This window comes from Melospiza georgiana, chromosome 3, assembly GCF_028018845.1.
Source record: "Melospiza georgiana isolate bMelGeo1 chromosome 3, bMelGeo1.pri, whole genome shotgun sequence".
NCBI classification, from domain to species: domain Eukaryota; kingdom Metazoa; phylum Chordata; class Aves; order Passeriformes; family Passerellidae; genus Melospiza; species Melospiza georgiana.
Window position 1 is genome coordinate 43,081,275 of NC_080432.1, and position 23,818 is coordinate 43,105,092.

The following is a 23,818-nucleotide window of genomic DNA, read 5'->3' on the forward strand; positions in this document are numbered from 1 at the left end:
TATGCTCCTCAGTGCACTATAGTAGTAATAAGGATTCCAGATCCAAAATCTTACCTCTAACACCACATTGCAGAAATATTTACATTAGCTAAACCAATCACTGTAAATCTGGACCTTGGTTTGGGCAAGGAGGTTCTTATACACTACCATGCTGAATGCTTTGATTAACAGCTACTGCCTGGTTGAGAGCCTGTTTTACTTTGCAGCTTAGTTCCATTCAGACTTATTTTTTTGTTGTTTATTCCTGTACCAAACTGGATTTTTGTTTAAATGGTTTTTGTTTGTGGTCTTGCTTTATAGTTTCTGATACAGTAAAAAGAAAGCAGTGCTATCTCCTCTCACCCTTTATTTTTGCAGTACAACTTGCTTATCTTCTTTAAATAAAATTGATGACAAAACCTATGTTGTTCTCAAGGGCAGTGAGGTCCAGTTTCAAGATACGGAAGTTTTGGAGTTCTCCTCTTACTGCAGGCTAATTAAAGGAGAATTTAAGTTTACAGCCTAGACTGAAGTAGGAAATTAAAGAAACTAGATGAATTTCAAACTGTATTTTGCTAGTCTGTTGTGCCTATAATTGAACTAAGTCAAATGGTTTTCCGTGGTTCTCTTCTACAGGCAGGCACCTTCTGTTAATAAATGGAGAACCTTTCCTGGAACTGTTTTTCTATTAATTTTCAGATACTGCAGAAGTTGGGAAGCTAGGAGGGCTAAGTTTGATCTCCACCCATTTGTTTGTCCCACAGCAGATAATTCTCTCATCATTTCAATCAGGATTATTTGCCAAGATATTTTCCACTAACTTTAAAACTCTCTCTAAGTCTTTGTTCTCCATGCCAAGTGACACAAAAAAAAAAATGTGCACTTGCATCTTGGGAAGCATCATATCCTCAGGAAAGCTCTCTTGATTAGGTTTATTACTCAGCTGTAACTTTCCCTGCAAAACTCAAGCATATCAATGCACTTTGTGATGTTTGTGTCCACCAGGGAAGGAAAAGGTGGTGGTGCTAGTTACCAGCACTGACTGAGCAGCTAATCTTGCAGAACATTACACAATACTAAGACTGTTTCTCCAAGTAGAAGCAATCCTATGGACTTTTTGTAGATAGAGTAGAATTCATTGCAGTGATCAGCATCTACACCTATATGAATTACTAAAATGGCCAGCACATGAATGTCTGGTTTTAATTGGGGGGTAGGATGTGGTGAGTGGAGTGTGTGCAGTGGAAAGTAAGGAAAAAATATTCAATATAGCAAATGCTGGCACTATAGAGTGCCATAAAATTTTTATCATCAAGTCTTATGTATCCCATTTGATGCTGCTCATGCTTTGTCTAATTTTGATTATCCATTCAAGCAGGGAATAGCTGCCGGGATTATTTACCTTTTCTGTTTCCAAACAATGATGTGGAATTAATTTATCTGTAAACTCACAATTTGTTTCCACTGGACTGTGTCCTGAAGTTTCCAGACTCATAAATATTATATTTAAGCCACAATTAGAGTTTTATGTGTCTTTCAGGTTCAGGCATGTAAAGAGATGGTTCTTTACATCTCCTCCAAATTCATGATTTATTGCATGGCCTTCAGATAACAAGCTAAAACCAGAGCAGAGCATATATCTTCTAAATTTGTATGTAAAATTTCCCCCCCTTCTTGTCTCTGACTAATGAGAGCTATTTCTGGATAATAAATTGAGATTGTACTTGAAGAGCATGATTTCTGCTGTCTAATACGGGTTAATTAACAGATTGCCTTTCTAAAGGATCACTTAGTCTGATTAAATTTTAATTGAAAAACAAGAAAAACAGATGAGCACTTAAAAGACTGAAATAAGGAGTGTTTCTGCCTGTGACAAATGTGCATTCTCTACCCTCATTCATTTTACCAACTAGGAAGCAGAAGAGTAAGAGGATACAAAGAGAGGTGCTTGTGCCTGTATTACTGTCTTCAATGAGACTGCCCTTTGCATGTTAAATCAATTTCTTCCTCTCTTCACTGCGTTGTCAGCAGTTATGGATTAACTAAGCCAAGTGCCTGATCTCTGTTACAAATTCATCATTTTAGCATTGTTCCCACAGACACTCTGCACTTGCAAAAACAAAAAACCCAGAAGGAAAAATCCTGAAATACCCAAATTGAAATTTGTCACTGTTTCTTTTGAGACTCAGTCCACTGAAGAACTTTCTGCATTGTTTAACATGTGTATAATTGGTGCTGTGTTAAAATAGTGGTGCTAAAGATAAAGGGTGGAAAAATACTATCTATCATCAGTGCCTGGGAGAAGGTGTGGGAAAACTATTTTCCATTTGGCAGAATGGTTAGAAAGCAGGTCTGTTCTGCAAAGTCAGGACAGATTCTTAAGCTACTACTCTTAATAAAGGTAGGGAGGTGTGACAATATTATCTCTTATGTTTTATTTATAATGGCATTGTATCTAACCACAAATTCTTCTGAAAAACTTCACTCACACACATTTTTGGAAGGTCCTGGAGGCTGTATGAAATAGCAAAATGTGGTGGGTTGATACTGGCTGGATGCCAGGCACTCCCCTCCGCAACGGGACAGGAGAGAGAAAATACAGGGAAAAGTTTGTGAGTTGAGATAAGGACAGGAAGAGATCACACACCAATTACCATCACAGGCAAAACAGTTTCAACTTGGGGATATTAACTGAATTTATTACTAACAAAATCAGAGCAGGATGATGAAAAGTAAAATAAATCTTAAAAAAACCTTCCCCTTGAACTCCTCCCTCCTTCACAGGCTCTACCTCCTCCACTCAGTGGCTCAGGGAGACGGGGAATGGGGTGCTATGGTCAGCTCATCACACTGCTGGCACTGCTCAGGGAGAGGAGCTGTTCCCTTGCCCTGCCATGGCGTCCCTCCCACAGGAGACAGCTCTCCATGAACTGCTCCAGCCCGAGTCTGTCCCATGGACAGCAGCTCTCTCTGAGCTGCTGCATGTGGGTCACTCTTCATGGGGCTCAGTCCTTCAGGCACAGCAGCTCTCTCTGAACTGCTGCATGTGGGTCACTCTTCATGGGGCTCAGTCCTTCAGGCACAGCAGCTCTCTCTGAGCTGCTGCATGGGGGTCACCCTTCATGGGGCTCAGTCCTTCAGGCACAGCAGCTCTCTCTGAGCTGCTGCATGGGGGTCACCCTTCATGGGGCTCAGTCCTTCAGGCACAGCCTTCTCCAGCATGGGTGCCCCACAGGTCCTACCAGGAAACCTGCTCCAGAGTGAGCTCTCTCCATGGGTCTGCACGTTGCTGCCAGGACCCTGCTCCAGCACAGGCCTCCCTGGGGTCACAGCCTCCTTTGGGCATCCAGCTGCTCTGCTGTGGGGCTGCTCCACAGGCTGCAGGTGGATCTCTGCATCCCCAGGGACCTCCATGGGCTGCAGGGGCACAGCTGCTCCACCATGGTCTGCACCAGGGGCTGCAGGGGAACCTCAGCTCCAGAGCCTGGAGCATCTCTGCCCCTCCTTCTGCACTGACCTTGGTGTCTGCAGAGCTGTTCCTCCCACATTCTCACTCGTCTCTGCTCTGGCTGCAGTTTCATTGGAGCAATAACATTTTTTTTCCTTTTTAACTGCATTATTATAGAGATGTTGCCATCATTTCTGATAGGTCCAGCCTTGGCCAGTGGCACATCCATCTTGGAACTGGCTGGCATTGGCTCTGCTGGACATGGAGGAAGCTTCAAGCAGATTATCACAGAAGCCACCCCTGCAGCCCCCCAAGCTACCAAAGTGTGGCCACAACAACACAATGGATTCACTAACCTGTAGCAAGGATGCTGTTGTTTAAATACTCTTTGCGTTTACAAGTGATTCTGGGATTGGGTAGTGTGAATTTTAAGAACAGCTAATGTGATAGAACTTGAGATGCAGATAAGAGTTCGCTGGCATATCCAGCAAACTCTTTTGCAGAGAGATTTTGGAGCTCATGTTGAGCAGTTCCAGTTTGCTTTGGGGAATGTCAGTGTTCTTCCTTGGTTCTGAGCATGTAAATAAACCTTATAGAAGCTTCCTCAGAATTACACTAAATAGTGAATATTCTCAAGTGTAAAGGTAGGTGTGTAGGATTAAGATGTCAATGTTTTCTAATCCTCTCCAAACTCAGTTGCACCCTTTGAAGGACACACACAGGGCTTCCTTACAGCGCAGTGATGCAGTTGTTTAGTCAAGCGTATTTTCTCTCTGGTAAAGACCATTTCCATGTTTCTCTGTGTTTGATAGTATCTTGTTTGGTAGTTTCTTGTCTTTGGTGTTCTTACTGGACAGCCTGTTCTGTACTGGTTTATCAGTAAATTAAAAGAGATGTTGAGCTCTAATCCACAGTTTTCTTCATAGTGTGTACTTAATTACTTTCATTGGAATCTGCTTTCAAAGTCCAGTAAAGGACAAGGTATTCCACTCTGTGCTTTCTCCACCTAAATGGAAATAATAAAATATTGCAATAAAACTAGCAAGACTGCTTAAAAAGAAAGTGCCAGCCACATCTAAGTCTCAGAACAGGAGGTTTCCCACTTAAAAACAAATCAAAAATGAATTGTGGCAAAATGACTTAAATAAGAAATCAAGAACAAGACATGTAAAGAAATCTTCTGGCTATTCTGTGTTCTAAACTAACAGCCAAAAATGATGCCTAATTTGCTGTCTGTTGTATCACAAAACTATGCAGAGTGAAAACCAGGCATGTATTTACATGCATTCTTTAACTATCAGGCTCAGATGTAGGGACAGCTTTGTATGAAGTGGCATGTGCTGGAAGCTCAGTTAGGTAAGAAAAAATCTGCTTAGGTGAAGGCACAAGTTCCTGACAGACCAAAGTAAAGCATAATGAAGGGAAAGCAATAGTGAGTCTTGGTTCTGTAATTAATTTATGCATTGAGAAGCAGTGTTGCATGAACAGAATGAAACACTGAGAAGTTGGCTGGGTAAATGAAGAATCAACAAGATTAGCCAAACTCTTTCTGCAGAGCAAGTTCAATCTTGTTATATAACCTTTTGGGTAAAGTATGTTATATACAATGCATTCAAACTCTATATATACCCTTCTGGTTTGTATGCTGTAAGATACTGGTGCATCATTTAAAGTTACTTGTAGCAAATTTAACTATCTTTTATAATTGTCTTATTAAAAGCACACAAATAAACAAAAACCACTGACATGTTGAAACAGTTTTAAAAAAACAGCAAAACTCCTTTCAGTTCTTCTTTTTCCCAAGACTGTGAAAAAGTGAGAAGATAATATTCTATTTGCTGTATTGATAAAAGTGTGAAAATATCATCTCATTCTGAATTAAATCTTGCTATTGTTGGAAAAAAACTCCTCCCTTGAAGTATGTTAATCCATATTTTGCCAGGATTTTTTTCCCCCACTGGGAATTTTCAAAACTTTGTCTTTTGATAAGAGAACTATATTTTAAGACTAAACTGTTGATTGAAAAATGCAAAATATGTATGCACTTGCTATAGCACTTGCACTGCATTTATAAAGTGATTGGTTATGACAGCAAGGGGAAAACTTCTCCCCTGCTGTTTGTAGTTGATCTACATTGGAATGTAAACCTGAGGAATAACACTTGCTTTCCAGGGTTTGTTTTTATTTTTTTCTTCTATTTCAATTCATACATAAAGGAGAAGGAATGCTATATAGTCTAGTGATCTCTCTAGTTTTTTTGCATAAACTTCATGTATTCTTTTGGTTATGTGTGTTATTTACGTCTGTCAACATCAAGCATGAGGCTTGTAGAGTTTCTGTTCTTCTAGAAGTGAAAGTTAACATTATTCCCTCAATGATTACTTCCTATTTTTTGTTTCAGTTTCAACTTTGACCTTGTGGTAGGCAGCTACTGTCGACAACCCCATTGTCCTGTTAGAAACAAGACATTTCTGCCTTGGATTTTGTTCATTAAAACAGACTATCTATACAAGTTCTAGGATTATCAAGAGTCTTGCAGAACCTAGTTTAACATAGGCCAGCTGGGTATTCACTCCTTTATGCTTAGCTGATCCGGAACCCAACTTGTGTAGTCAACCAGTGTCCTCTTCACTTAATGTGGAACTTATTAATTCCCACCATCCTCCTATACTGCAGGTGCTGCTGACTCATATCCTGCACCTCGTGCTTCCAGCTCAACTCTCTGCATAGGTCAGTAAAGGACAGTAAAACTTTCACAGGTTAGCAAGACACAAGGGTGTTGCCTGTCAGACTGAGACAATGTGGTTCATTTGTCTTATTTTTCTTTCTCAAAAAAGGTCGCAAACCATTCCCCACAGAAGAGAAGTAGGAAATCCAGGACTCAGCTAAAAGACTTCTTTTACATCTGGCGTGGTTCTTGCCCTGACAAACATGAAATTCATACTGCAAACACAGATAATGCTGAGAGGGAAATGAGAGGTCAGCTATCCTAAGTCCTGCTGGTTTGTGTAATCCTGCAGGGACTGTCAAGTGGCAAAGGCAGCCTCAAGGGCTTGTCCACTTGGCTCCGTGTGCTGGCCCTGGTCATGTTGCCAGTGTGATTCTAATGGGAACGCGAGCAGTTAGGGTAGGTCTGTCATTACACTAGAGATGGCAGTGAGAAAGGATGGCAGGAACCACAATTGTGTGCTTTTCTGGTGGCTTTGAGCTGCTCAGAAGGGGAGGATGGTTACTACCATGCTTTCCTGAGAACTCTTGCCTCCAGCAGATCACATATGAAATGTGCCAGGTGCCAAGTGGCAGAAACATGTCCAGAGAGGGTGCTGCTGTTTTGTATTCTAGGCTGTGTGAGGTTTTTGTATTCTAATCCTTAAAGATTTTTTTTTCCTTTCCAAGAAGTGATGAGCTTCCATTTCTGTGCACTGACACGTGTATAGCAGCCGCTCTAAAGATGACATGGGAATAGCTGATCTGTCTGCTGCCTCAGTGAAATCATTTCACCGTATGGGAGTTCTCTCAGCTTTCTGCAGCTCTGCCACGTTGTGTCTCTGGCTACCAAAGTAAGCAGCGTGGCACAGCAGGATTTTCTTAGCAGTACTGCATCTGTCTTTGAGGTTGGGAAGAGAGGTGAAAAAATATATAGGTTAATATGAAGTCTTTGAAGAACTCAAACAGGAATTTTTAATAAAACATTACTTGTGTACACCTCATAGAACTAGACATGAAAAGTAATTGGGGAGAAAGAGTTTTTTATTCATTGGTAAAAACATTAGTTGCATAGTTGGCTTCACTTTCCCCTTCCTTACCCAAAACCCAAGCTGCCAAGGTATTCCGGAGAGGAAAATATTTTCTCTGATGGACAGTATCTTCCATTCAGTTGGGGCACATTGGGGGTGCAGAGTGAAAGCCAATCACCTTCAATATCTACTTTGTTTGTTGTTTTCTCTTTCTCCAGTGATTATAACTCAAAATAATAAATTATGCTGTTTAGTATTACATTAGATATATATTCGTTGTTTAACAACTAAATACAGAAACTTACACAGTAGTTGAGCTATGACAGCTGTAAGCCAGGGTTAATATATTCTAGTTTGACTGTGAATTTACAACTTGATCTAGCTATAAAGTACTTACAAAATTCAGACTGTGCCTGTGTCTGTGAAATAACTTCTGCTACTTTTAATGTGTAAGCAGACATCAAAGTAAAGTATGCCAACAGGACAGGAAACTTCCACCCATGGCCACTGTGCTGCCTGTCTGCATAATGAGTCTGAGGATGCTGTCCTGTCAATTTAGCTGTGACCACCCACAGGCCTTTTTCCTTCAAAAGGGTTACTGGCTGAGAGGGTTTCTTTTCTCTTTATATACATGTACTCAATCCTGGGGCAATATTATCCAGGTCAGCAGAACTTTATAATATATATCTGATCTGGGAGTCTTAACATGTGACTCAGGTTTTTTTTATTATTGGAAAGATATCCATTAACAATTAAATATGTTTTTATTGCATCTAAAAATAAGATTATTATAAACAGCTGAGTGCTACTGTGACTTTATAGCTGGAGCCAGAAAACCTAAATCACTGTAAAAGCCATGTGGGACGAGTAAAAGGGTATGCAATTAGCATGGCATGGATTTTAACTGTTTATGTAGTTTTAAAGTCACTACGAATTCCTTTAGGCTTTTTGTTCGTACAGTTGCTTGTATCACTTCACCTATCTGTTTAGCCCTGCTGCTACTGGATTTGGTTAAAAACTGAAATCTTGTTAAAGATGAACAGCAGTATACTGTTCATCTGATAGTTTAAATTTAAAATTTATTACCCTGGATAATTTTATTGTGATTGGCTAATTGTCAGTATTATACATACCAATGATTAGATAACTACTGCACTTCTCTGGTTTCTTCAAATTGTATTTAGATGTCAGTGTGAAAAAAGATTACGTTAAAGCTTTTTCATTTCTTGTAGGAAAGTCTCTAAAGTACTTGGTAAATTCTAAATTCATTGTTTTTCAGTGCAGTAAATCTTTGCATCCATGTTGATAAAACAACTTGAGAAAGAAGCAAAATTACTCCTATGTTCTCTTGGAGTCAGAAGTGAGGACAAAGCCTAGGAGTCCTCAAAGGATGCATCAGTTCTTGCTTTAATGGATTCAGCTTTCAGAAGCTGTGATTGTCCATTACATTGTAATACTCTTGGGAGTAGAATGAAAGCCATTGGGTGTAATTTCAGGTTTAATAGTTCAATTACATCTCCTTTCTTGTGGAAAAACAGCATTTCAAAAGACAATTGTTCATACCACTGGGAGAACCTTAAAGCTGCCATTAGACCTGGATGTGATATCCCAGGGAATGCTTTGAATAACACGGGAGGCTTTAGCCTCTTCAAAAGAGACCTGGCTCTGAGCAGTATCTGCCTCTTCTTCCTCTATGTAATAGGGTGCAGGATGCAGGTGTTGGGGCAGGATCTGTTGCTCTGGTTTACATATAGTCAGTTTATTGTCTTCTGTCTTCAGTCTGGTGTGTCTGTCTATCTGGCCACAAATACCTCAGAAGTCCTTTTTTCTTCCTCTTGCTTATTGTCTTCAGACCCAACTGTTCCTTACTAGAGTCTCTTAAGATTTTCTTGCACTCCTTAACACTTAGAATAAAATCAGTAACGGTGTGTGACCTATATGGGCCAAGACTTCTCCTTGCTATTTTTAAATGTTTTGAGAACTTTCCAGCCCTACTCTTACTCATATGGGGGGAATTCAAGTGGCAGGTGCCTAAAACACTCCTGCCTTCATCAGTATGAACTTCTTGAGGTGAGACTTAAGGCGATGTATAAATTATAAGTTAGTTATTTTCAGCTTTTGCATTTGGGCATACTTGAAAAAGTATTTTAAAAATATGTCTCTCAAGATACTAACACTTGCACCACCTACCCTCTTCTTCCTCTCCTTCCTTGCCTTGTTTTTTACAATCCAAAGACTTTTTGGTGGAAGTTTTCTGTAGTTTAGGAAATCAAGCACAGCCAACCTGGGGCATTCTATATCCTCACATATGAAAACAAAGGCATCTCTGACATTTGAGCCTAACAGATTTGCCAAGCAAAAGAACACAACCATGTTTGCTGTTCAGTTGTATAGTGTCCACTCACTTTTTTTTTTTTTTAAGCCAGAACCTTTAATTATTTCAGTATGGGCAAAAGTTAAGCTGCTTGGAAAGCAGCTACATATTTCCCACAGCACCAAAGCTATATAAGCATGTTTTGTGACTTTGTTCCTGCAGCTGGGATGCATATAGCACATTCCGACTTATTGCAGGCATTAAGTAACTTAGAAGTAGAAGTCTGGACTATAGATCTTATATAATTGTGTGCTAATAGCCAATAGCTGTGTGCAAATAGGGACAGGAAGAGGGTGTCAGCTGTGTCTGGAGAATTATCTCTGGTTCACCATACCAAAGGTTCATATAACTTGTGGAGCTGGCCATCTCCCCCAGAATGTTAGCTGCCTGGCTGCAAAGGGCAGCTGTGTGCCACTCAGTCCAGCAGCTCCTTCCCCTCAGATCTGGGACCTCTTCAGACGTCCAGACCTCAAATCCTGGCAGGTCTTGACATACTTGTATGTACTGGGAAGCTGAGCTCGTGAGGTCAGGCCAAGGTGGATTAATGCATGAGATAATGGGAGTGGATAGTTCACTGGGTCTCTTGGAGATCGCTTGCTTTGTGAGGAAACAACAACTAAAAAATATCCAAGTCTGATTATGGAATGGAGAATGACTGGAAAACTGGCTCTTAGTGTAACATTTAGGCAATGGAAGAAGTCAGGGCATCTTTTCAAGAATAATAGATAACAGATTGTGTTTTTGAGGTGATTTGGGTGTCCTTTGGGACTTTCAGGAAGTTCCTCCACAGACCATGGCAGAAATGAGTGATTGTACTTTGATTGGTTTCTTCTCAGATGAGCTCTTGTGATACTTTTTTTTTTTTTTTTTTTGGAAGAGGGTTTGTGTGTTTTACTTGCCTGCTCTCAAAACATTGTGTGTTTTACTTGCCTGCCCTCAACCTGCCTGTTTTAGGGCTGCTTCTCATTTGTACACCACTTTCTCATGATAAATGAGTACCTTGGTGAGAACTCTGTCCCTTTTCTATCCAGAGCCTGTAGGCTGTGGAAAGACACTGCATCCAGTTTTACACACACTTTGACTTTACCAGGAGAAAAAAAAAATCGAGTTCTTTACCTTCATTCACTTTCAATGCTTCTCCTTTTATCTTCTGGAACAGCCTGGAACAACACATAACAGTGTGTTGAAAGTGCATTTTTAATTAAATCATGTGCATCTTGTATATGTACAATACATTCACTTTGAGGGCATTTTTATTACAGTAGGAGGGTGGTAATATATAATAAGTCTCAAGAATAATTAAAACTTGTGTTAACTTGTGTATGTTTGTATGTAGTGATTGAACTTCGTGTTCTCTGCTGGGTCCAAGATCAGATCTTAATCAAGTAGAAAGGAAGGAAAGGGTGATGGGGGAAGGAAGAGTTGGTTGTTACCTTTAAAAGTTCTTGCCAGTTTAATATAAACATCACCTGTCATGTTTATTTCTAAAAATTTTTTTTAAAGTATATTGCTTCCAGTTTTTTAAATATTTAGCTGCAGATAGTTTTTTATGTTCAACACTTGCTGAGGGAGAAATGCATACAGTGGGTAACATTATAAATCAACATTTGGAAATATCTTCACCTTTCCTGTCTGTTGATGTTGCCTCAGAGTTTTGTTCGGTGTTTACACTGAAGGGAAAAAAGCAGAGTAACGTGGTAAGGTTTTAACCTGCATCATGATGCTACAGGGCAAACATTTAAATAAGTTGAGATTTCCCAGAGGGAATGTGGTATATCTGTTTGGTTTTTTCCTTTTACTTTGGGGAGGTAGAAATGCACTCCAGAATCAACGAGATGCAAGGCTTTGGTCTGAAACTTGCAATTTCTGCACAAAATAAGAATTACTGCTTTGCATTTATCACGACATACCAGATTCCAGCGTGGGAGAAGAAAAGGGCCTGATTCAAGGACAATGATTGGAATCCTGTTGCATGAAATGCTTTGAAAAAAATGTTAATTTCTCTGTCTTTGAAAAGTACAGTTTTAAGTGTTTGCTTTTAGATGGTTTGACTTCGTTAGAGACAGCAGGTGAATTAACATGAATCACATGAGCTTTGCCAAGGATTCTATGACATTCATACCCAAGTCAAGCTGAGGCATGTAACAGTGTTTTGAAATGGATAGTAGTTCTGAAGACGTCCCTAATATTAAACCAAATTCAAGATCTGCACTGGAGGTTAAATGCTAGTTCAGTTTGCAGGAGTGTTATTAGCTCTCTGGAAGACATCTATTTGTTTTAAACTTGTAAGTCAAGTAAAAGTTTATCTGATTGAAACTCCCTATTGAAATGTCAGAGCACCTGAATTAATTTTTCTTATGTGAAGAAAGTTTTTAGTATTTCATAAAATTATTGTTATTGAATATACTAGGCTAGGGCAGCCTTCACAAAAAATTCAAGAGATTATTTTGAAAGTATGAGCTAAGGGGGAAAACCTGAGAGGGACAAACACATCCTTTTTTAGGCTGCCAGGATTTTACAAGATTGCTTGTTACTTTTTCCTTACAGGTTGTGTCAGACGCTGCTGGACAGGGGGTTGCCATCACTGGGAACAATACTTTTAACAACTGGAATTGGCCTAATGCTGTGATCTTTGCTGCTACTGTGATCACGACAATCGGTAAATATTTACTATGTCAACCTTTCTATCTGTAGTTCTCTGTAGGCTCTACTGTTTTTGTAGTCTCCCATTTCTGTGTCAAGGTAGCCACCGAATAGAGTCCCCTGGCTGGAGCTGCCTAAAGTGTGTGCTCACCTGCAGATTCTTGGAGGAAAAAACCAAGGGTTTTGGCACCCTCTCCATGTATGTACAGAAGAGGGAAGTGTGCCTTTCCAATAAGTAATGGACTAAAGGTGCTGTTGGGGTTGGCTGGTGTCATTCCAGTTCCATTGATTTATGCACTTAAATTTCCAAATCATAAAATTCCAAAACAAAAGCATAACAAAGCATTCCATTAAATGAATACCTAAAGCAAGTGCATATGAGGTTTTTGGATTGCTGTCTTGTTACACACACGCGTTCTCTTGAGCTACTACTAAATTATCAGTGTTCCTGGCTTGCAGAACTAACTATATTTTTTATCCACCTCTTAAAAAAAGGTGAAGCAGAGCAACTGTTGCTTTTTAAATATCACTACTGATTTGTCCTTATAAAGATCCTCTGCACTGGAAGACGTAAAAATCTTTACTACGTGGTGCTGTTACACACTTTGTTGCACAATTAAAAAAAAAAAGGGAATGCAAAATAACTAGTGAAGACCAAATGTAGAAGTCTTACTGTTAAATTGTATGCAGTTCTGTGGTTTTCTTTATTATTTAAAATTCACAATACCCAGCTTATATTATAACTTATGAAAAATGTTGAAGTCAATAACACTCCTAAATAAGAAGACTCTATCAGAAGTTCAGAATATAGGCTGCTGATTTTAGAGCCTGAATCTGCAATGCTCTCTTGGGTTCTATGACCAGCAAAGAACCAAATTAATTTGAAATATCTTGTACTTACTTGCCTTGCACTTAACTCACATGCTCTTACCCTGCAAAGGTACCGCATCACAAGTTAAATGTGTATAGTGTATCTTTCACCTGGGATCTAGCTTCAGGATGAATTTTGAGTTTCACACTGTAAAATTAAATCAGTCAAGTTTTAACAATGCTGCTTAAGATTGGGACATCACATCAGAAGTTTTGAGATGAGCTTTATTTTCTATTTACCCATCTTGTCCAGAAAAAGATTCACAAAATCTAGGGAACACAAAGTACAGTAATGGAATATGTGTTTGTTAGATTTGGAATGCATCCAGTTTCAGAAGATGGGCAGCTGAAGTAAAGTAATTCCCTTTTAGATGGTGGAGTGCCCAACACAGTAGGAGCCCACACAGTGTTGTTTTGTGCACAGCTAGAATTGCCTTGGATTCTCTTCAGCCAGAACAGACGGAGGATATGCTTATCTCTTCCAGGTTACGGAAATGTTTCCCCAAAGACACATGCTGGGCGTCTCTTCTGCATTTTTTATGGGCTTTTTGGAGTCCCTCTCTGCTTGACGTGGATCAGTGCTCTGGGGAAATTCTTTGGAGGACGTGCCAAGAGGCTGGGCCAGTTTCTGACGAAAAGAGGAGTCAGCCTGGTAAGCCCTTACTTGTTTACCCTTGAACTGTGTAGTTTTGATGCATGAATTAAGCTTGCATTTCATAACTTGCCTGCTTATCTCGTAGTAAATGAACACTTGCACAAATTTTCTCAAATGATGTGCATTGAAAGAACTAAAAGAGGGATGGTATCTGATGTTTTAGTTCTGCAAGAAGTTTAGCAAAATGAGATCTCACAAAAACCTTTGGTACTACTTCTTACGTTAAAGACCTTTAGAACAAATGTACATGAGGCTCCATTTCACAGACATTTCATTCAAGCTCCTCAGGCACAGGAATGATAATATGCTGTCCTGCTTGGCTCCCACCTGCCTGAATGCTAGCACAAATATTTCCTGCTGTGCAGTGAACCTACTGCAAAACAATATTTTGTTCTGTTACTGGCTTTTGCTTTTTTGTTTGTGGCATTTTGTTGGCTTTTTGGTGATGGTTTGTTTGGGGTTCTTTCTCCTCCCTTCCCCACTCTAAGTGAATCCTCAGTTCTAACTCTGCACAGAAATGGGAGGCAGTGCAGGGTCAGAGTGCCTGGAGGGCACTGGGACTGCTTTAGGTCCTGCTTTCAGAATCAGAGCAAGAAATTTCTTGGGTTTGCACCTGAGAAAAGTGCAGAAAATAATGCACCTGAAAGTAAAGGGTTTGCACCTGAAAATACAGAAAATAATAGTGAAATATGTGTGTATGTGGAGGTTTGTACAGAGGCTGGCATGAGGGACAAAGAGAAAGAAACAGAAATGGGAGAGAAACACCTTAAAATGCTTCTGATCTTCTGTCTTCAAATGAGTAAGAGGAAAATTAGAGGTACTGATGGCTTTTTAGACTAGAGTGCTATGTCCATATCCCATTCCAATTTATAAAATTGGGACTCCTTAAACTCTTTCAAGAGCATGAAACAAAACTATGAGCAAATAATCCTTTTTGAGCAAGCAGTTGCAAGAATAGGGAGTTCTGCATAAAGGAAAAAAAAAAGTGTGTTTACTTCAGTCACTTATAGGGACTTTTAATTATGGTAGCTAAATTGTTAGCACAAAACTGAAATATCTGGTACTGTCAGATGATTCTTGGTGCCATGGGTAGGAAAAAAAATTGAGAATTGAGATCGTTCCCTGACTTTTGCATTTTCTTTGCAGAGGAAAGCCCAAATTACATGCACGGCTATATTCATTGTTTGGGGTGTCTTGGTCCATCTGGTTATTCCTCCCTTTGTCTTCATGGTGACTGAAGGATGGAATTACATTGAAGGCCTCTATTTCTCATTCATCACTATCACCACCATAGGATTTGGAGATTTTGTTGCTGGTCAGTAATTGTATTTTATGTATTATTTTATTACATGCACAGTGTCACAATTCTACTTCCAAACTCTTAATTTGAAAATATGTTTTCTAAGATTTTAGAGCACATTTTGCAGGATAGAATATTCTGTTAAGGCTGGCTACTGATCCAGTGGATTAGATCTGGCTCTTCAGTGTTGGTGTAGACACCTAAGGCCTTTATTGAGTTATTTTTGCAGCCAAGTTCTAGAGTCCATAAGTCTGTCTGGTACCCCTGGTCTGTATTTCAGGCAAGGAACTACCCTGCCCACCATGTTAGTTGTGCACCTTTGAATGGGATCTAAGCAGGATGTGTAGGCATGGGGCCTACACCTGCCTAGAACTAGTCAATGGGGAATGCTGAGCATATTGCTCTCTCCTCATAAACCTCTTCTTTCTCTAAAAGCCACTGCTTCATTCAGCACTTTGGTCCTCATACCTTGAACTCTGAATCTTTTTCTCAAGGAAGGTACCTATATGTGCATGCTTCAGTGGCAGGAAGAAGACTGGTAATTTTTAAGCAGGAAAATGTTCACTTTTATATCTTACAAGGAGAGGATAAATATACTTCATTTTTATTTGGTTAGTCCAGTGGTCAGAATACATGTAGCCGACAAGTGGAAGATGTGGGATCAACTTTTTCTTTCATTTCCCCACTTGCTACCTCTCTGAGTGATGTTCAAATAACAAGGCTCTTTTAGTGAGGAAGAGAGCAGTTCTCAGGGTAACAACTTCAAGGTTTATCAACTGTGACTCTTCTTACAGTAATGTTTTTGTGTTTAATTTCCTGTAGGTGTAAATCCAGATGCAAACTATCATGCGCTTTACAGATACTTTGTGGAGTTATGGATCTATCTGGGACTAGCTTGGCTCTCACTCTTTGTTAACTGGAAGGTCAGTATGTTTGTGGAAGTCCACAAAGCAATCAAGAAACGGAGGAAAAAAAGAAAAGAGTCATTTGAGAACCACCCTCGGCCTAAAAAACCCCTTCAAATGGGTACCTCAAAGGATGTCAACATTTTCAGCTTTCTTTCAAAGAAGGAAGAGACCTACAATGACCTTATAAAGCAAATTGGGAAGAAGGCCCTGAAGACAAGCAATGACAAAATGATTATAGTGGAAAATGCCAAACAAATGAACGCCAGTATAGATGTTCAGGTGACTTACACAAAAACAGAGTCATTTGAGTATGATGAGGCTTCCCTGGACATTCAAAATGGTCACGTACTGAGACCCCTCCATGACAAAAATATTCCAGACAGCCCTCTAGAAGGAACCATGTTTGTGAACCAGCTGGACAGGATTAGTGAAGAAGAAGGTGAAGTGTGGGATTCCAGAGACTATCGGCCCTTAATATTTGAGAATGCCAATATAACATTTGTAAATGAAGATGATGATGAAGAGGAAGATATCTCAGATGATGAGGAAACGTCAAAATCCTCTATGGATGATAATCTTGCAGAGGAATCTGAAACTGCAAAAAAATTAGTAAAATTCCCATCCTCTGATGAATCTACCTTTACCAATAATGAGCTAGAACTTTCTGTGCCTTATGAACAGCTGATGAATGAATATAATACAGTAAGCAATGTGAAGGCTGCCACGTGAAGCATGCTGGACAATGTTTTTCTGAAAGGGGTCAGTGCATATTGAACATAGAGCAAGGAGAAAAGTGAGTTTGCAGCTTCTCCTGTCTCTTTGAAAACAAAAGCAAGTCCCAGACTACGAAACTCCAGTCTCCTTTTCCCATGTTAAGTTGGCTTCTGAGCCTGTCAGCTTTGCTTTTCTGAAAGACTTGTAAAATAACAGTTGAATTTGGAGTCCCACTCCTTTAGATTTTATGGTTCTTGAACAAAATAGAAAAGACTAGTTAATACACTGGATCTGCTCTGAGTTCATGCATTTCATTGAGGAAATAGTTTGGGATTGTAACTATACTGTTGCAAGACTGTTTTGGGCATCAAACATGTTCGGTTACTCCATTAGCCTTTCACCTCTGAAAACCTGGATTTGAATCCAGCATTTATCACAAATGAAATCAAGGGGGTTGCTCTTTGTTAAGTTGTTACTGCCAAAAATATGGCGCTGTACTTAAAGAGAAACTTTGGATGGAATGCCAGGGCACACAGATCTGAGCTGAGCTGTGCTGGTAGACTGAGAAGGAAGCTCTGAAACATCTCCGTAGAATATGTCAGTGCTTGTCAAATTATAGTGAATTCTAATCTCATAAATAAAATACTAAAATTAAGAGTTCCAAAGGAATGGATCGAGAAGGAGCCCTCTAACAAGGAAAGATCTGGGATGAAGCTCGCCAGTTGGGCTGCTGAGGTACACGTCAGCCCCAGAACTGTCAAAGAGTAAAGTGACTGGAAGACTTACTGATCAAAGCATGTATGGGCACAAGCAGGATGCAATGAACTTTTTTAGTGTTGAAAGTGTCCTTCCACTGTCCATTTCCTAAAGGAAATACTTGAATGAACCTCATACAGTATCTGTGTACAGGTGAAGTTTTATTGACACTGTTCTTCTTAGGAAAAAATCACCTTGGGAAGCACAGATATTCTCCAAATGCCCTAATGCCTGTCAGAGGGGACCTGTAGCACTGCTGCTGATCTGGGCAGTGTGTTAGTCAGTATTGTTGTTTGATGTTCCTCCCTGCCTTGGTACTTCAGACATGACTTGAATGGGAGATGATTTTTGAAACAGTTGATTACACTTCATATATTGTTTTGTTTTGTTTTTAGAGTTTGACCTATGTGCGTATACAATGGTTATTCTATCTCACTCGATAGAAGTTTGGGCAATATCAAACCTTGGGCAAACTGAGATGTAATCAAATGACTTCGGGCCATAAGGCACTTTTTTTTAGAAGGAACTTTGGCTCTAAGCTTCTGAAAGTATTATTTTGTGACTTGGAGATGGGCTACTCACTAGAAGGAAGCATGTCTGTTCATAGCATGTATGCCCAAATTGTTTTGGCTACAAAGAAATTTTACCATGGTTTTCTTTTTCTTTCTTTTTCTATGTCTGTGCATTAACCCTGACAACTCTTTCACATGAGGCTCTTGATTATATGCTGGCAAGAGGTATTGGCTTCAGATTTATCCAATACACTTGGAACAGAAGATAGCCAAGACCTTTAAACCTTAACATGTCAGGTTCTGCTGATCTGTTTGGTTTTAGAGTATTTAAGCCATTCTGGTATGTCCGAAAGTTTCCAAAGTTCATTGAACAATTAAAAGTTGTCCCAGTCTCATTTTCAGTGTAATGCTGGCAGACTCACCAGCTCTGTAAGAAGACCTTTTGGAACCTTGCAATGCTAATCATAAATTACTGGCTATTTCTGATAACTACAAATATTGGCTGCAGCTTCAGTTGCTGGCCTGTCCCATACAAGAAGGAAGATATATGGGAAGCTAGCACTCTGCTTGGATAGCCTTTAGATGGGAAGTTTTGAAGTTATCTACTGTGAAACAAGGGACTGTCTTTACTATTCTGTTTTCTTTCCTAGAATTTTCCGCACATATGACATTTTTTCAAATAGAATGTGAACACAATGACCAAATTGTGGCCAACTCGTGTCCACCTGTCATGCGAAAAAACCGTGGAGTCAACATCATTTGATTTGTATTTAATCTGCAATTTATGGTAGTATTGTTGAAGAGAGATTCTCATTTGTAATCAAATTTGCTATTTGGAGCAGGGGTGGCTGGATGAATTTCACTTGTATCTGACAGGAAAGAAGGAGAGGCCGTATCAAGATGATTCTTATTTACTTCTAGTAAGATACCTTAATCTCCACTCTTCTAAAATTACTCCAAGCCCTTCAAGTTTTTGTGTCTGAAGGGCTGTGGTTGACAGCTGTACTCAATAACTGTAAGAAATGTTAGGTAGGATTATGTGCATATGCACAGGATGCTTGTGTAGTCAGTTTAGCCTTCTCTTTTTTTTTTTTTTAATATTTTTTGTTTAAAAAAGTCCACACTAACTTAAAATAAAATGAGAAAGCACTCCATATAGTTTTTGTTGTCCTCCAACTTGTCTTCCATTATTGATGCAAAGATCAAAGTTTCAGTAACAGTTAGAGAGCTACAGGACAACGAGGAGAGAAAAGACTTTCAGCAAGTGCTTGAAATGGAAAAGCATAGTCCAATCTTCATTTAAAAAACAAGAAAAAAAGAAAAAATTCTCTTGAATACTGAAATAATACAACCCAGACACTTGGCTGGGCTGCTTTGATTGGGAGTGGATGATGCGCACTGGAACCCAGACTCTGTTCTGTGTAGCAAAGTGCACTTGTATGCCAGAGCTGAGAATAGATGGGATCTGTTTCATATTATCAAGCTAGATGTGGCTCTCTGGCCTTTCCCAGTGTAGTCAGCATAGACTATAAGTCTGCATAATAAGTATCATGGGATTTAAAGTAATAGTTTAAATTTATTAAAACAAAGTACAATATTCCCAGTTTTTCGGGGAAACATGATCACACCTCACAAAACTGTTCTCAAGATATCCCACCATGTGCCTTAATGTAATCTTAACACTGGGAAAAAATTCCTCTTTACACAGGGGCCAACAGAATTGGTCTCGTTAAGCCCTACATGTTTCAGAGTTTTGGAGGGGTTTAGCTGGTGCATAGCTTTCATAATGGCTCTCTCCAAAAAGCTGAACCATTCCCAGGGTTTTTAAAATTATGGTGCCATCTCAGAAGTGCCGAAGAGCTAAACAGGACAGATTTTTGCCTGCCTGTCTTCCACGTCTTGAGAAAAGAAGCTGCCTGGGGGATCTAAACTAATATCTTTCTGCCTTCAGATTTACATGTAATTACTTAGAGGGGTGTCCAGGCTGGATTTTGTTCTATTCAGTTCCAAAAGTGTCTCTGCATGAATTCCCCAGTGCTACCTGGTTATGTCTTGTAATTTCAATTATTTGGTCAATCTGGAAACATTTTCTTTGGATACCTATTGATTTCATTTGGCTAACTAATAATGTTAGCAGTTTTCTTAAAGCTGTGGAGTTGGTTTTATAGGTGAGACAGATCTCTTCCTGGAAAGCAAGGAAAGGGGGATATTTAAGGAAGGAAAAAAGCTTAAAAGCATGTATAAGGAAGGGATGGAATAGCAGTGAAAACTCTTCTTTCTAGCTGTTGCCTACAAGTAGATTTTATTTCCAGTCACATCATGTGAAGGATGGATTCACTTATTAATTTTGCCAAGATGAGCCAGTACTTTCAATTTTACTCTTTTTTCAAAAATTAAATCCTGAAATGTGACCATGGAAGTCTGTTCCTACAAAAGGCCTTTTAAGTGCTGTAAGACTACATGACCCCATTCTTCATGACATCGTTGTGATGCTTCTTGGGTTTGTACTGTGTTACTGAAGCCTGTTTCTACCAGAAGGGCATCACTTTCAGATACCTGTCTCACATCAGGCAGCCTCACACATCTGATGATACACTGGTACGAAGTCACTGAGGAAATACAAAATCAGAGTGTTTAATTTTTCTGAACTAATGATTTGTGAATCTGTTGCTGGCAATGGATATCACAAAGCACACAGAATGAAAACCAGACTGATAACAGATCCATGGTAACACAGCTGTATGTGTGAAGATTTTATTTTTCCTCCAGTTGATCTGGGAGAGTGTGCAGAGACAGACGAGGAGAGCAAAAAGCAATATGTCTGTTGACTAAACAAAAGAACTTTGTAGACATGTCATTTTTGTGCCTCGTAGGATTCATTCCATTTGTGATGGATTTAACTTTTAAAAATTTGCTTGTCTTTCAATATGGCTTTTGACATTTGTGCAGTTCTGACTCTTATCACTCCATAATATGCCTGTCTGTCTGTTCTTTGTTGCTGATTGTCACTGGAATCACACTGTATGTAAATATTTGCTAAGTCTTTGTAAAATGTAATTTATTTTAATATTTTGCAATAAAAAATTTACAATTTATCCTCTCTGTCATGAGAAGAATGGCAATCAGTATTTCTTTTTACAACTACCTACACTTGTAACACACCTTACAGATGAGACTTGGTCCTGGCCCAAAGGTAAAGAGCCAAAAAAGCAAGCTGTTTATGCAAGCAGATGCCTTAACTTGTACAGGGTATTGATGACTTCAGTTCAACGGCATCTGGTCTTCAATTAGATACAGCATAGCAAAGTATTATTCAATGTGGATTTTGGACAGCTGTTGAAAAATAAACTGAAGTTTATTTTAAGGGCTGTGTTTTATCAGTGGGCTGCTTTTAAAGAAGATGCACAGAGATGGGAAATGTTAGAATTAATCAGTACTGTGATAAAATAAAATGGACATTTATGACTGGTATCTGAATCTCATGCCAGAGCTATTAAAATATCTGAGTAGCTGTTTATGAATTTTTGCAGTATTTCTAGTAGCAGTGCTCGCCATTTTTCAGGCTAGAACTATTTGCAGTCCTTCAGCTCCAGCAGTTTCCTTGGCAACACGCTGGAAAATAGCTAACTACCTGCCTTAATGGGCAGCAAAGTGTGACTTGGTGATACCCATGGTACAGATGGAGCCATCTGAAGAAATTGAGACAACCTCAGCCTGAGAGAGAAGAGACTGAACCTATTTTAGACAAATAAGTAGAATTGCTGAGGCACAAGCTAGGAAAGTGGGGAGATGCATGGGCATGGCAACGAAGGGTAGATGCTGTAGGATTTGAGTGAGAGTAGCCAATCTCTGCTTTTCCTCTTGCCACACAACAGGAGCAGTGAAGGAAGAAGTGCCTGACTGGTGACTGGTGCCAAAAACAGCCAAAGAGGGAGGTGGCAGCTCCTCATGGAGCTCAGGGCAGCACAGAGCATGGAGTCTGGAAAGCACCCAGTAATATTTCTATCAGCTCCCAGCAGGCTGGAGACTGTTGTTCACCTTCTGCCCTTGGAATTTTAGTAGTGTCATTAATTTATTGAGGGGAGGGTGGCAAGAAGTAGGAAAACAGGACAAACCTGTATGTGTTACACGCCTGTTCTAATGGTCCATGCCTGGCTGCAGGTTCTCTGAACACAATAGCTTAATAGATAGATAAAATCACAGAGCAGCTGACACTTAAAAAGCCTGAAATGTTTTCACTGAATGTGTTTCCTAGGCCTTTACCAGTACGTGGTGCAACATGAAACCAGCAACCTGCAGCTCATGGGCACAGAGGACTCAAACCTTTATTTCTGAGAGCTGAACATAGTAAAAAATCAGGATGAGTTGCAGTTCAGCACCATTTTAACAGGGAAATGCTACTCCATTCGGAGCAATTCCCTGTAGCTGGACCCGGGTCCTGAAGGACCCATGAAATGCCTGTCTCAATCTTATGCAAGGAGGTGGTGGAGCTCTGTTACCTATAGTTTAAAGAGGAAGGGTTTTCTTTTTAAATTTGTGACTTGTACCTTGTGTCTGTCAGCAAGGATTGGCTGGTTTTTGGCAGTTTTTTGGTTGGTTGATTTTTACTTATTTTTTGTTTTTTTATACACTTTTAGCCTCAACCTGCCCTTAGTAAGATAACTAATACTGTGATATATAAGAATAGAAGTATAAGAATAAAAGGTTGTGCTGAGTACAACACTCCTTAGATTTTTACTACTTTTTGTTTCTTGGGAAATTCCCTTGACCTGCACCCAGTCTGGGCCTCCTGCACATAACCTGCCTGGCCTTACTGCCTGATTCTGGGCTGTGTCTTCATCCCTGAGGAAAAGGGGGAAGTGATGGGTGAATGGGGGTAAACCCAGCCCTGACCAGAGTCACCTATCTCACTGAGAGCAAAGCCATGGCATTGCTTCCTCCTGGCAGGCCCTTAGCTCTCCACTCAGACTTCAGCACCAGCTCTTGTGCAGCTTGGGGTACTTGAAGGGGTTGGTGAGGGATATTCACTTTATTTTGGGCAAATACCTGCTTTTGCATGCAGCTGATGCAACTGCTGACTCGTGGCATGAGGGCAAAGACTCAGGGAAAAAGGGGTGCGAAGCTGCCCTTTACTGCCTCGATTTTATTCCCAGCTCCCAAGGAAAGAGACTCATAAGGGGTTGGGGGTTTGTGCACAAGAGGTGTCTGGGCAGGTGTTGTGCATCCTGGGGTGAACAAAGCAGCAGCCAGTGCTTATCTTGGACTACACAGCCAGCCCAGCACAGGGAGGGGTACCACGACTGATGGGAGCACAGAGGTCCAAAACAGAACACCCACAAATACTCATCTAACTGACCAGGGGAGTTTGCTGTTTCACACCAGCATGGCTTCTCTGGAAAGGGAGAGTTCATGTGGACTGGGATGCTGGAAGCATTATGCTCCCTGAAAGCCAGGTATCATGTTGATGGGAGGGCTTCCTCTGATAGCCACGATTCCAAGCCAGAACTCCTTCTGGTTAATAAAAAAATGAGTAGATATGTGGAAAATATATTAACGTATGAGAAATATTCTGATTATCATTTTTGATTTTACAAGTTAAACTGAAAAAACTGTGAAGTCAAAGAGTTTTGGTTTTCTGTTTTCAGAATATTTTTTATGGGATGCCAAAGTTTCTCCCCCTCTTGTCACTCCTTGCTGCTCATAGGAAAGAGCAAAGAGTGATAGCTTGCTCTTCATATTTTGATGGTTATGTTGTTTCCTACATGGAGAAAGCTGTAGAAATTATACCCTGTCTCCTCTTTTCTCCTTATTGGGGTGGGGCTGTGAGAGACAAAGAAAGAAAAAAAGAAACTGAAAATATAAATTCTGAAAAATTGAAAATGTCTGAAACAATTCATTTCTCCTCTGTGAGGAGGTTAAAAC

At 39.9% G+C, this 23,818-nt stretch overlaps 1 protein-coding gene across 1 annotated transcript in view; it reads left to right on the top strand.

Moving 5' to 3' along the window:
• Positions 1–20,931, top strand: part of KCNK5 (potassium two pore domain channel subfamily K member 5) — a 34,608-nt gene extending 13,677 nt beyond the window's left edge. The window contains exons 2-5 of the mRNA XM_058021368.1: positions 12,086–12,197; positions 13,537–13,703; positions 14,853–15,021; positions 15,829–20,931. Coding sequence (XP_057877351.1) covers positions 12,086–12,197; positions 13,537–13,703; positions 14,853–15,021; positions 15,829–16,643 — 1,263 coding nt within the window. The 3' untranslated portion in view covers positions 16,644–20,931. The remainder of the gene's footprint in view (positions 1–12,085; positions 12,198–13,536; positions 13,704–14,852; positions 15,022–15,828) is intronic.
• Positions 20,932–23,818: the final 2,887 nt, after the last annotated feature.